The sequence below is a fragment of the Ascidiella aspersa genome, chromosome 6, assembly GCF_963924565.1.
Source record: "Ascidiella aspersa chromosome 6, kaAscAspe10.2, whole genome shotgun sequence".
NCBI classification, from domain to species: Eukaryota; Metazoa; Chordata; class Ascidiacea; order Phlebobranchia; family Ascidiidae; genus Ascidiella; species Ascidiella aspersa.
The window spans coordinates 25,363,967-25,378,545 of NC_139452.1; the positions used below are offsets into that span (position 1 = coordinate 25,363,967).

General features: G+C 37.2%; 1 protein-coding gene across 3 annotated transcripts in view; it reads right to left on the reverse strand.

Moving 5' to 3' along the window:
- The window catches only part of LOC146140983 (acetyl-CoA carboxylase-like), a 50,847-nt gene that overhangs the window by 25,648 nt on the left and 10,620 nt on the right, over positions 1 to 14,579 (reverse strand). For all 3 annotated transcript variants that reach the window (XM_083391104.1, XM_083391106.1, XM_083391103.1), the window contains exons 6-17: positions 13,404 to 13,567; positions 12,861 to 13,017; positions 11,360 to 11,470; positions 10,679 to 10,830; positions 9,962 to 10,050; positions 9,128 to 9,272; positions 8,706 to 8,856; positions 5,449 to 5,552; positions 4,721 to 4,873; positions 3,175 to 3,249; positions 1,911 to 2,038; positions 299 to 422 (exon numbers count right to left, since the gene is read on the reverse strand). In XM_083391104.1, the coding sequence (XP_083247230.1) occupies positions 299 to 422; positions 1,911 to 2,038; positions 3,175 to 3,249; positions 4,721 to 4,873; positions 5,449 to 5,552; positions 8,706 to 8,856; positions 9,128 to 9,272; positions 9,962 to 10,050; positions 10,679 to 10,830; positions 11,360 to 11,470; positions 12,861 to 13,017; positions 13,404 to 13,567 (1,553 nt within the window). The remainder of the gene's footprint in view (positions 1 to 298; positions 423 to 1,910; positions 2,039 to 3,174; positions 3,250 to 4,720; positions 4,874 to 5,448; positions 5,553 to 8,705; positions 8,857 to 9,127; positions 9,273 to 9,961; positions 10,051 to 10,678; positions 10,831 to 11,359; positions 11,471 to 12,860; positions 13,018 to 13,403; positions 13,568 to 14,579) is intronic.

A 14,579-nucleotide genomic window follows, 5' to 3' on the forward strand; every position in this document is an offset into this window, starting at 1 on the left:
AAACAGTGTAGGTGATCATTTGTCTTTTCTTTGTATAGTGCCAATTGCGTTTAAAATATGTCGGTTTACTGATTTGTTTATATTGCCATTTTTTATTGCATAACAAACCACCACGAAAAAAACAAAATCGTTAAATAACTGTAAGTCGACCCTTCTAAAGGCTAAATTCGAAAAGTTAAAATATTTTGGTTTTAGAAGAAGTTAAATCTTTTGGTGAAATGACGTTATCTTTTTATCTGACGCTTTTTAATACAAATTGGTCTTAGGTCAGATGGTGGATTTTTTTTCATTACGTCACCTTGCAACGGCGGTTCCGGCCTCCAAAACCGCCCCTGGCCTCTTGACGTAGTTGACGGTGCCGCTCTCCGATGCGGTTAGCGACATTACCATCTTCATCACCTCGATTTCAGCGTAGGTTTGACCTGCAATGAAAAACGCAACTTTCCTAATATCACCGCAACGTGATCTGTTGTTTTAACATTTGTTTCGACGAGTTGGCTTCTAAAACCTTTTGAGTTTCATTACCTCTGACTGACGAATCTTAATACAGTTTCCTTTCCCTTTAGGAACATTATAAAGTTATATGATGTGCAATCAATAAAATAATAAAACTAAAATTTTGCATTTAAATAGGGTTGGCAAGCCTGTCAATTGACCGGTCAAATACGGTCAATTGACCGGACAATTGACCGCAGTTTATTTAACCGGTCAAATACTAACATTCGATTCAAATAGAGTAAATTTTTTAAGGGTTGTTTTGTGATTTGAGTTGTTAATAATCTTGATTGTAACTTTTTTAAAGAATTCAAATATAAAATTGTAGGGTTTACCTGCAAACACATATTCTGTGGTAATAACAAAGTGTTTATAAAAGTAAAGTAGATTTATTTTGTTTAGAACTTTAGAATAAATGCACGTATATGATGAATCGCGTTTGTCATAAAAGGAAACACTAGTTGGGGTATACCACAATCTTAGGCTACTTAAAAATTTAGAAGAACCAAATACCTTGTCTTTAGTGAATCCTGGTGTTGATTTAAAAAAATCAGATAGTGACAAAAGTTGTGACGAGGAGTAATAATACTTTTTTACCTGATGCATTTACTTGTTGTTAAATTTCGTTAATAAACTTGGTGGTTCTAGTAGTGGTAAAAATTGCTACTGTAACTGCTACAGTATTGCTATAAGATGGGCATGGTTTTGCAAAAATTATTATTGATAGTCAAAAATAAATTGTTTTTGTTTTACAAACCATTGTATCTGAGCCAAAACGTTCATATATTTATTTAAAGTTATAAAATCAAGGTTTATTTTTAACTTCAATTGCATTATGATAGTGTTTATAGTATTTGACCAATATTTGACCTATTTGACGAGTATTTGACCGGTCAATTGACTGGATTTTATTTGACTGGTCAAATGCCCAACCCTACATTTAAATATAAAAAAATTAACATTTAACTGATTGTAAAGCTCGACAAATGCTTTCATGAATTACATATATTATATAAATTATTACAAAATCACCCCCATAAAATAAGCAAACAACCCCTTGGGGGTAATTACCAAAAACTAGGGACCGCCGGTTAAGAATGGAAGCACCAGTTTATATATTTGAGCTTCATTAATATAATTCGAAAAATACAGTATAAATGCCATAGTCAACAAAAACATAAAATAAGAATGTAGTTAATGTTTTCTTAGGTGCACATAAAATAAGTCCAAACAGTAGTTAAAAATAGTTTTCTTTTGGGATTTTTCAATATATAAGTCAAAGTAAAGACTTCGTAGCAGCCCTGTAAGTTGTATATATTTACATTAAAAAAAATAACCTATAACATCCCTAAAGTTTAGGATGCATATTACATTTAAGAGCAACTCAAGTATTTCTTTCAGCTAGCCTAACTAACCGGCCAGGATGTGTGCTCCGTCGGCCACCAAGAAGTTGATCAACTTGCCAGCAGAGGGCGCTCGCAGCACCGACGGGTCGTTTTCTTTCTCGAATTCGCTCGTCTGGTTGTTGATCGTGATCCTGTACCTGTTCGGTTTCGAAACAATGCGCCATTGTTTACGCTAGCGAGAGTTGTTGTTGTTTGAATTTGCACGTTTATCTATAGCCAGCCCGGAATTGCGTTAAACCACTTTAATCTCTGTTATGATGTTAAGACTGTTTATCAAAAACTGGTATAAAACATCAAATAATTTCTTGAATATTTTTTACAGAAATTTTATTTCGCCTTACGAATAGGTATCATAAGTTGCTTAATTTCGAATGACTTTTATCTCTTTTAGAATTTTTTTAAATGTTGAAAAGCGTTTTTGACATAATACTCGCATTGGTTTTGCTGTGAAATTATTTTTCTAAATAAGGAGAAGTGACTGAGCTAAGGATTTTACACGAGGTCTAGGACTGATATGCTACAAATTACCGACCATTACGGCATACCCGTTTATTGCGATAATATCCATTCGGTATTAGTAGAAGTGGTTATGGGATATACTAAAATGCCAATTTAGGTATTTTCTTAAATATAGTTGTCGTTTAGCTCAAAACGGTGTTTACTATAACGCAAAACTTCCTGTTATGTGTTTCTGTGGTTACGTACTTTCAGTTCATATACGAGGTGTAGTAAGCGGCGGCGCCTAATGAATCGAATTATCTCAAACAACATTCTCGGGATTTCCTATCTTTGTTTTTGAACATTAAAAGTCGACGACGTTATTAGCATTCAGGTTTTACGTCAGACTATTGCGAAAGCGAAACGCAAGACAAAGCGGCTTTATTAATTATAAAAATACCAAAGGTTGAACCCTTTTCTGTACAATACGACAAGGTGAATTTATCCGTTACGACAGGCTGGGATCAAGTTTCGTGCGTGGCGACATACCAGTAATGCCACCAATGGGGTGGGCTGTTCAATACGCGCCCCGGGGTTACTACGGGTCATTCTGGGCGAAAAGCTACTACAGTTCACGCGTAACACATGTACGGCAATAGCTTTTCCACGACAAGTGTTAGACAAAATACCACGATTTTGAGTGTCTTCGAAAAGTAAATGGTGTGCTTTGGTAATACAAAAAACACAGAGAAAAAACACTGCTTTTTATTGCATATTACCGCGTCACATTTTAATATAAATTTTAAGCAGATGAAAAACTCTGCATTAAACTTACTTGTCGACCTCTTCTTTAAGGTATGTGGTTCGACTGATGCCATCCAATGAAAGGAGCAGCCCTCCATCCGACAACCTGCAAAATAAACAAAAAATACTTTTAAGTTGCAATGATAAATGGTGAAAAGGAAATAGATTAATTTCAGCGAGTCATTTCAAGCTCCGTTTCAAATATTGTACGAGAACGCATGAAAAGTCAATAAATCCTTTGTAAAAAGCCTTTTACTAGCTATTAGTTAGTAATTTTAAAATTTTCTCTATTAGAATATTTTATTTCAAATTACACCCACTTAAATTAGACCCACTAAAAAAACAAAGAGAAATAATGGACCCCTGAAATTTTGAACAAATTATTTCTGCACTGCGTGTGGGCAAAAAGCGTTGATCCAGCAAAGCGGAACAAAAATGCCATTCAAGGGCAGAACACCGATTCAACATAAACCGACAACATTGGATGAGCATTACAGCGTTGTGCGGATGACAAAAAACAAGCCGAAAGGCAAAACCTTCCGTTGTATTGCGACTTCCTTCCTTTGCCGTATGCACGGCCAGTTGCAGCTGTGTTTTGCAATGGAAAAAATTAGGCGTCCGACAGCGGTTTAGGTAGCGGTCTATAATAACGCCGGCAGTTGAGAACCTTGCACTAATGATACTGGATAAACAAGGTTTTCACACACTTTTATGGGAAAAAAATCTAAGACATTTAAATTGGTCAAAAGAAATTTCGAAGGTTTTCAAAGACGTAAAATAATTGAACTACTTGACATGATATTCGATAAAATCGACGTTTCGCCATTTACAGACGTTTCAGCAATAACTCATGCCATCATTGGTGTAAAAATCCAACTGGATTTTTACTTGGATTTTTATTTTATTTTAACACAGATGATGGCATGAGTTATTGCTGAAACGTCTGTAAATTGCAAACTAGTTTTTGAAATAATTCGAAAATAAAGCAGTTCAAATGCCGTGGTCAACAAAATAACCATTCGTTTCAAAAAATGTTTTTACAGCGGAACTTTCTTAACACCTAGTTCGAGCAACAAATACAAGACTTCTGGAAAACGTAAGACCTTTCCATCTGCGAGTCAATTCACAGACGATTCACAGACTCGCAACCCTTAAAAAAACGACACAGGATGATTAACAGACCCAAACTAAGTTTATCATGGGGTAGGTATTAAAAGCGTTGCGTTTCAACACTGCTATAGTTAATAATATTATCGACATATCCTTAAATACTTATTTATCTAAGCTTTCTTTTCAGATGTTGTGACTGCGGTTGTGACTGCGGTATTATTCCATGTTAAATAAACTAGGGTTCAGTTTTAAAACCATCGTTCAACTTATTTGACCCTTTTGTGGTTTGCAAGCCCCTAAAAATGCGCCAGTGATCCCAAAATGGATAAAAAAACTCAAAGAACTTCAACCAGGCTAGTTGTTTTTCTAGCCAGCCTTGCTTGCATCATTAATCGACAGATTCGTTGAGTATGCGGTGGCTATTTGGTGTTCAAGCATCCTTATAGTAGTATAAGCTTGAATCCTACCTGTAAACGTCCACCTCCATACTCCAGTCGTTACACTGGATGAAGTAAGCCGTCTCTGAAGTCTTGGTGGCCTCTAGCACGTACTTGACGCCTTCCGATATCAGCTCCACCGTTTCACTCGTCTTCAGACTGGCAGGGGTCAGCACTTGACCTCTGCGAGTGGACAGAGGTCGTTTGTTTGGTCAAACACGTGCAAGGGATAATTCGTAACCTCAAGATTTCTACTAATGCTATGTATTAAAAATACTTGAAGAAGATTAATGCTTATTTACTAACAAAAAATCAGCCAGAGTGATAAGAGGTCGTTTATTTCGTCAGGGCAAGGTCAAATTGTGTGCGGTTTGACTTTGGAAATTATCTTCTAGAAAATTTTATGATAAATTTATTTTTAAACTTTATTGCTTTTAGAGTTAATTTTATTGTGGTGGGCAGAAAAAGTGGGCCACGTTTTCGAATGTTAACCCTAAAGTTTAGCAAGGGAATTTCCAGAAATTTTTTCATCCTGTAGCATTGCAAACAATTTACTTTAAGAACAGTTGGGTTTAATAAGTGAAATTTTCCGGAATGATCTAACGAAATGACATCTGCGGCAGGTTTTTTCAGAAATCAGGACGCAATTAATAGGAATTTCAGAAATGTTTCAACAATTTTACCGCAATTTTAAATCACTTGACTACTTTGATCTTTTGCAATTTCTGTGACGGCAACATATTAGTTGAAAAGCTTACCGTTCAAGCGAATTGAGGTAAAAGTCGAATCTTGCTTGATATTTTGAGTCAGCGATGTGAAGGGTGGTACACACCAGACCCACAGCAGTACAAGGACGCTCCGACTGAAATCGCAAATGGCATTGATTAAATTATTGACAAAAGCAATCACGGCCATCTATTTTTATGAAATCAATGAGAATGACATTCGACAACTTTTTAAATACATTTTTTCAGTTTTTAAAAGATTTACATTTTTTTTAATTTGACTTGTTTTGAATATAGTTCGAAAATAAAACGGTGTAAATGCCATGCTCACAAAATGTTTGCCAAACGCATAACTTAAGTTGCGCATAAAACCAATTTAAAAATATCCAGCGACTTGAGAAAATCACAGGGTTTTTAAAGACATTTAAAAAACCTGAAAAAAAACGTGAAACTGTGAAAACAAAAGAGAGGGGCAGTTATTTGTTCGGAATTAAATTCTATTGATTTTTAACATTGAGCAACATTTCCTTATAAATTTGCATTTTTTTAGTTTGCACAATTCGTTCAATGTAAGTTTTAAAATAACGACGCATCACAAGAAAATACGCTTTGAAGTTGCTGCTTTTTCACTATTGCTTTCAACAAAAGGCAGGAAATGGGGTGTTCCTAAAGTTGTGATTTGAAAGCTAATGTTTCGCGTGTGGATAAATCATTATGCTTGATTTGAGGTAATTTATTTTTTCGTGATTTTTTCGTGGCAACCCTGATCAAGTCGATAGATGAACAATTTGGGGTGCACTCCAATATATTTATTATTAAACAATTTATTTATTACGTGTATAGAACAAAGAGTCCCATTTTTTGCGTACAAACGTTAGGAGTGATTTTTTTGAACTGGCCCCGGGTTAGAAGTAATTTTATTTGAAGTTTGGCCCCGGGACAAATTAATCAATATTGATTTTTTTACCAAACGACCTGGTGTCCTATATATGGCCTTCGGTGAAAACGGGACGTAAAATATAGGCCAGAGCTAACCACACAAATCTGAAGTGTGCATATACTTGAGTTAAAATGCTGACTCCGGTTCGCATCACGCAAACGCAATCTGCTTACGCGTTTAAGATTTTTGCGGAATCGCCCTTTGCACAAATTGTGTTAGTTACATTTGCTGAAAATTTCGCCTATGCGACTTGTACGACCTTTTATGTTTTATATATGTTCCATAATACAAGTGTTGGTAAATTAAAACTTTAACGAAATAAAAACGTGTACGATTAATTTGGACAAAAAAAGGAAAAACGTTTGCAACCTTTGAATAGGAAACACGACAAACAGAATACGTTGAAGTGGTGATAACATAATACTTTGTAAAAACGTTGCCCTTTACATGAATGATTTTTGGCATAAATACCAGTAGTGTAAAACTGCTTAATGTTGCCAAAGCTCTAGCGAGTATTTTTTTCCAGAATTTGATTTCGGAGAATGCAGCAAAGCAACCAGACAGAAGCCTAAGCGAAGTTACGCGAAACGAACCGCAAATTTGCGTGGAGTGGCGAGCAAATTTGCCCAACCAACAAAAAGGGGTCAGTTTGTTTGCGCGCGGTTTCAAATCAGCCGTTTACCCAAGGCCCCTCTAGTCTCGAATACGCCCAAAATAGAGGTAGCGGAGGTGTTGTTTGCTTGTGTGGGCGGTTGCAGCTGCAAACGTATGGCGTGACAGAAGCCAAGGTACAAACTCTCGGGTGCCGACGGTGCAAGAAAATAAGGATAGGAGATAAAGTTTGCTTTAAAAATTGGGTGGTTTACTTTGCACGCTAAACACTGATGTAGAGTTTTAAAGTGGCAAAATTTTGTTAAAATTTTTAGGTCAGGGGCCGCTAAATTACGACCCGCGAGACAGATTTATCGCGTTACAGTTTAGTTCCTTCGGCCTGTGAAATACTTTCTTATTGTTATCAAAAATACGACTATTTAAATCTTTGTTAACGAAAATGTTCGCCGGGTGCAAATCTAAGTTGAATTTTTACAGAATTTTAGATTAAACAACCTTTTCATAAAGCTCACTATATATCTTATCAAATACTTTTCAACGTTTTTTTCGTATAACATTAGAGTCAAAAATAAGTTTGACAAAAGTGTTACACCAAGCACGTCAATCTTGATTCACTTATGCGATCACCAGTCCTTTCAGTTATCCGGACGTTTATGAAAAAAAGTACGGTGAATCCTGTTCTCGACGTACAAAATTTGTATTTTTAAGGGCTTTTCGATTTTGTCAATAAGATGCTCACGAACGGACAGGAACAGTCGTTTAACGCCGTCGGTTTTCATAAAAAATCATGTACGAAAACTGAAAGTTTAAATACACCAGCGCAAATCACAAGTTCAAGTTTATGAAAAAGTCGCCCTTTCTCTCTTTACGCGATAAAAAACCTAAAAATTAACCTATTCCAATTGCAACAGGTTGAAGTTAAAAAACGATACAATAATTCAGAGGTTTAGCGTTAGACAAGACAATTCAGCCGAGGCCTCGATTTTATGTAGTTATGAGCCGCAAATGCGTCAAAGCGCAAACACCGGTCGCTGTGGCGGAACTTTTCCCGAAAGTCTTCGTTACATTCAAGGACAGTTCGCATAACGCCGCGTGACACTGTGACCTTTTGGGAAGGCTATTTGCTCTGCATGGAATTCTACTGGCAAGGTCGTTTTCCAGAAAAAAAACATCACCAAGCCAATATTCCTGTAGGCCTTGAGATCGGGAGGTTTGCAAACCGATATACGGTTTTCCATAAAGCTGTTTTAGTTAATCGTGTGACGGTTTTTGGAAATATGTACTGAACGCTAGATTTTCGCTACAATTACAGTTGTGTTTTTGGAAAGTATATTATGGAAGTTTAACGGACCGCCAAACACATCAAAACCACAAAAAATTACCAAATTTATAATAGACTGAAATTGCTGCATTTTAGCTTTAGCTTTACATTACGGGAGTGTATAAAGAGTCAGGGTTTTTTGCAGACGCTAAATTAAAAAAATGTAGATTTTCGCTACAATTGCAGAGTTATGTTTTTGGAAAGCAGTATGAAAGTTTAACGGACCGCTTGGGCACCAAAACGCAAATAAAGTCTAAAAAAGCTTTAATAGAGTAAAGTTGCTGTATTTTAGGCTTTAGCTTTGCATTAAGGGCGTTTATTAAGAGTCTGTTTTTTTTTAAACTCGGTTAAAAAATGTTGTTTCTTTAATCCTTACCTTTAAAATCAGTTAAAAAATGTTGTTTCTTTAATCCTTACCTTGACTTTCTCGGCAATAAGCACGTCCAACCAGGCGGTGTCGATCTGGTTGTGCTGGAAGCTTGGATCTTCGAGCAAACGGCCCAAGTACTCGACCGTGGTGCGGAAATCACCTCGGATCGAGAGCTCCTTCAGCGCCATCACCATGTTGCTGTAAGTAAATACCAAAAAGGCGATTAAAAATACAAGCCAAGTGTTCACGAAACTTGTTTCGGTTATGTCGGTATGGATCTCATTTCGTTGCGATTTCGACACTGCCGATTTACCTGTGGCGTCCAACTGGAAATTTAAAGCAAACTGAAGTAAATACATTATAATAAAACGTTTTACTTTAAGAACGGAATTGGGCAGAATTTGGAAATAGCGGAACCTATTCTACGTTTCGAGAACCAAAGCACTCAAAAAACGTCCAAAGCACTTACGATATGGCGTATTCCCGGTTTTCTCCCCATGCAAAGCAATGGCCGAACTGTGAGTCGGCATATTCGTGCAGACCACCGGCTGCTCCAACGCTGAAGTATCCCCACACGTTCTTGCTGCTGCGGAAGTTAAGCTCCTGTACCGTACCTGCGTTTAAATGTGTAGATGTTATAGCTGTTTTGGAGCACACCGCTGTTTACTTTGTCAAACAGCTAAAAGTGTTAATATTACACGAGCCTTTTAAGCTATATGTTAAACACAGACATTTGTTTATATTTTTTTCCGGTTAAGATTTGTCATTACCAAACAACAAAAAAAAATCTTTAAAACAAATCAATATTTTATTAATATTGAGCTGCAAACTTTTACATAAGTACAAACAACGGTTAACACATGCGTAATAACGTATATAATATGCTAAAAATGCGAACTTTGAAGATGTTAATTCCCTTACGTGTGCAAAAAACATCCCAATTGGACGCCATCATTATAGCTTTTTGCAATATTTGGGACTTCACTTCAAAATTTATTATTTTTATACATTGATATACTTGAGATAGTGGACAGCAATGTTCCACACTTGGGCAAAATGCCGAGGAGTTCAAAAACAGTGCACAAATATTTTCATAGCTAAGCTATGCCGACGCGCGAAAAACCAGGTGTTAGCATTTTTGGAGACAAGCAAAGGTCAAACACCGTCGACTTCGCCGTTTTTAAAGCCAAACATTGCAAGCCCCAAGGTTATTTCGTGTGACCTTGAACATTGCCGTGCATTGCAGGCCAAAGAGAATAACACGGCAATTGTGCATTCAACAAAGCAAGCACTAATCTCTTACCGGCGCTCGGCTTGAAACCTTCGTCGGGATTTTCACTGGTGATTCTGGCAGCTATCACGTGACCGTGTGGCTCTGGGTCGTTACGTGGTCTGCAAAAAATGTGTGAATAAATTTTAAGTAATAAAAGCGATAAGGCTTAACATGGGCCTATTAAACTAGAAAAGCGCGACTTTTGTGATACTCGCAATATAAGCGTTTCGGTATTACTAGATTTAAAGTAATACAACTTTTGTTTCGTGGCTTTTAAGAAAACAATAATAACAAGTTTGAAAACCCCCAAAAAATCAGGTCGGCAACGATTGAAAGCATTGAATTACAGGGAAAAAAATTCGGCATCTGTTATTTTAACACTATTGTGGTCGTGGACACAAACAAATGCGGAAGTTGTTGTTTTAATAGGCGGCCTTTATAAAAACAATGAGTCAAAACGGAATGATCCTGAAAAATAGTTTTATCAGGCCATTATTATTAATAATAACATTAATACGGCGCCCGTCGAGACAGTTATCCGGTATATGACTAGATCAACGCCTCGCAAAAGATCAGTCTCTCGTTCTATCAATTAAAAAAAGAAAAAAACGAAAAGGAGAGATAGAGAGAGAGAACGAGAAAAAATTTAAAAGAGAAAAAGAGTGAGAGAGGAAGAAAAAGAGTAGGAGAAAAAAAATGAGAGGGAAAGACAGAGAGAGAGAGCCAGTTTTCGGCTCGGTCACTCACGTTATAAAGTCGATGGGCGTGTCGGAGGCGGGGTCTTCCTGGTATAGGATGCGGATGTCGCGGATTCGATGCAGGGGAATCCCCATGGCAACTTGCAGTTGTGCGGCGGGCAAGTTTACGTCGGCGATCATTTCGGTGCAAGGGTGCTCGACCTAAATGGAAAGGACGGGTCAAAATATGCGTAGAAGTAGATATTATGAGCGTGGCAAATTTAAAAATGCCCTGGCTGGGTTATGACGTCGTAAATTGTGTTTTGAGGGTTGTTTATATTGTCCTTTTTTTTGTACCATAGCGACTTAAATTCCAGTTTTTAATACGTAAGTAAATGTTATAAAATACTAGTTAAAAAAAACGAATTCCTGTAAACTTTTAAAGGTAAATTAATTATCAGTGATCGAAAAGCTTGGCGCATAACCAAATAAAAACACATTAAAAGCATTGAGCTTTAACGCCTAAGGCCTAAGTTGTATAAAATTCTACTCCAGACAATGTTGTACTTATATAAAAAAAACACATACGTTGATTCTTTACTCCCCAAAAAACCGTTATTACTTTGCTGCCCACAATTTACGCACAGAAAAATTAATTACGTCGCAATTTAAATTTAGCGACAATTCAAAACAAGAGTTGACAAATAAAACACAGGTAGGGAAAAAACTTGCCAGTCGCAGCATCACAAACCTGTAATCGCGGGTTCAGTTCCAGAAAGGCGTAAGTTCCGTCTTCGCTGTACAAATACTCCACGGTTCCCGCACTCACGTAGCCAACCATCTTGGCCAGAGCAACCGCGTCCTGATGATGAAAAATATGAACCCTTTTTGCAGGTGCTTGACGTTTGACCCGAAGGCGGCGCGGTCAAAGTTCGGTGAGCACACGAAATGCGGTCAAGCCGGCGAGACGCCAGAAAATGGGAAATATTAAGGTCAGAAATACCGCATTTTTTATGTTTTGGCCACAAATGACGTTTGGTAATCAGTAACCGTGAGATATACGAGCACAACCTCGTGATTTTTACGAACCGTTGTTTTATTGCTTTTTAACGCGCAAGTTCTTTATCAAAGGCTACAAATGTCAATGTGCAATACACTAGCCCTACAAGCCTATTGCAAGGTTTGATTGCAGAACTTAAATTTACGCTGTCTATACGTAGAAGTTTATGAAACCGTTTTGAATGCAGATAAGACCTAATCAATCTACGAATAGTGCTCAACAAGTAGGACACGAAAAATACCAATTTCAGATTCTTTACCTTTCAGCAACAGACAAAAAAATACAGGCGGCTTTTAATATTCCCGCACATGCCCTAAACAACATTTTCATTCGATTCCGCTAAATCTGAGTAAAGGTTTACGTGTACGTAAAAATCGAGTACAAACATGCGAAGGAAAACATCCGAGTGTCTTTCCCAGCCAAATAGTACCCAATGGCAATTTTTCAGGCAGCAACGAATTTTTCAGGTCGTCTTGTTTGTACAGCAGTGGTCGGACGACCGGGCGCCGTAATTCGTACAGCGTGCGTATAATGGGACGGATGCGGTTTTAAGTTACACAAAACTTCTGCTGCCTGCGAAAACAGCAGGTTAACGGGATACGGATTTTAATGTGGCTGAAATGGCCGGTTTATATCGACAATTGTGAGCTGTCCTTTTAGCGGATACATATGGGCTCGATTTTTGATCGAATGGCGACTTTTTCGGATTTTTTACGGCAACGTTAGTTTCGGATTCCAAAAACAATAGTTAAAAGGTGGGTGGAATAATCGAGTCGAAAAAGTTTTTCGTGCAGACGGAGTTTATTTACAATGGAAAAATACTTTTCAAATCGCTTGTTAGCTTAAAAATCACAAATATATATATATCCTAAAATTAACAAACTAGCTGGACATACATGGCAAAAAACACGCTGAATTACCCAAAATCTAAAATAGAATTCCTAAAAAAGAATGACCAACCTGGTAGGCATTAATCACCCAATAAACCAGGTCCACAAACCACAAAAACAGCATATTTTACCTCCACAGAACAAAACCCATTCGCCACAGGATACATTGTTAAAATTTAACAGGAAACGTGAAAAAACAATAACAACTCTAAAATTGTTCTTGGCGATTTTTTTCATTGAATCTTACAATTGATACAATGACTGGCAGTCTGGCAGCAACGGTATCTTGGCAGTAAACTAACCTTCTCCATTTTGGTCCATACGTCGCGGCTTGCCACCGTGGTGGGAGCCTCTTCGATAATCTTCTGGTGACGGCGCTGAATGGAACAGTCGCGTCCAAACAGCGATATGGCGTTGCCGTACTGATCGGCGAGCACTTGCACTTCGAGATGGCGCGATCTGAGAAGAAAGTTTGATTGTGAGCAGGTTTAAAGCGCCGACGAAAAATAAAAACTTAAAATTTGCAAGACCCTCGATTTTTTATGTTTTCTTTTTTCAATGTTTGCTAACTGCGTTTTGGTTAGTTTGAAGTGGATTAATAACGTATTTTTTTAAAAACGTTTTTTAATTTTCCGTAATAAATTAAAAAACAACTCTCTCGTTTAAAATCCGATTAATATAAAAAAACGTTGGAAAAGCCACAATTTTTTTTAGAAAATCAGATTTCAAAATACACTGACCATTGAAGATGCACTGTCAATTTAGTAAACGTTCGTTGATGATTTTAAACCAAACTTTATTGTGATTCTCGTTAATTTTTAACGGCACAAAAAGTGTAAACTTACTGCGTTGCAAGCTTCATAATGAAGACTGGGGAACCAGGAACTTCGGACTGAACTTGACGCAAGGCTGCCGGAAAGTCCTCAGGACAATTGACCTTGCGGATGCCCTTGCCACCACCGCCCTCCGAAGCCTTGATCATCACAGGGTAGCCGATTTTCATGGCGCTCTGACGAGGAAAAACAGGGGTAGTGGTAAGATTTTAAACCGGCGTTTTTCAACCTTTTTTTCATGATGCGCCAAATATTAATCTTGGGTGTTTACACGTTTTCACTTCTTCTATAAACTTATTTAACTACTTTTTTAATTGAAAACTTACTAAGAAATTGTTAAGCAAAATTGTCAAAAAACCACGCTGTGATCAATTTTTTTCGGCTGGGCGGGGCTTGAGTTTAGCGAAGCGTGGCAGCTCGACACAATGTAATTAAATGCAAATTACGCTTTTCCCAGCTCGTCTCAGCTGTAGTGCAAACGGGTCTTTATAGTGAAGCTTTGGCGACCCAACCCTCTTCGCTGAACTTTTTGTATGAGACATTATCATAACAAAAAAATTATTTTATCGCATGGTTTTACCTTTTAAAATGAGAAATTTAAGTCAGGTTAAAAAAGGTTGTTCTATAGTATATCTTATTGACTTTGCTTTTTAATATCGGCCAGCGAATAAGACAAAGGGCGGTTGGTTATATTAATGCATAATTTATGGCTCTGTGTTTGCCAACTTCAATCGTCAAATGGTGGATTGTTTAATGTTTACGGTCAGTCAACTTTGAAGCGGCCCACGTCTAAAGGTTTAGAAAAGCTAAATAGCTTTATTTTAATCGATTAATCAATAACGCCCTTGTGGGACATTTCTTCGGCTGATAATAAGACTGCCTGTCAAATAGTTTAGAGTTATCCAAAGATATATATAGATATATATTCAAATGTTTTCTATGACCGCAGTGTTGTAAATAAGCTAATTCATCACTGAAGTCCCAGTCAAGTAATTTGCAAAAATCTCAAGTCAAGTCCATGTTTTTACTTCCCAAGAAAAGTCATTAGCATTAAAAGTAAATGTTTTAAACCATTTACATTGGCATTGCTAACCTTACTACATATAACTAAACACAAAAACTTGGGTGAAGACAAGACAAGACATTCGCAAACAATGACTTTAGCACATCGACGTATTACAGTTACTA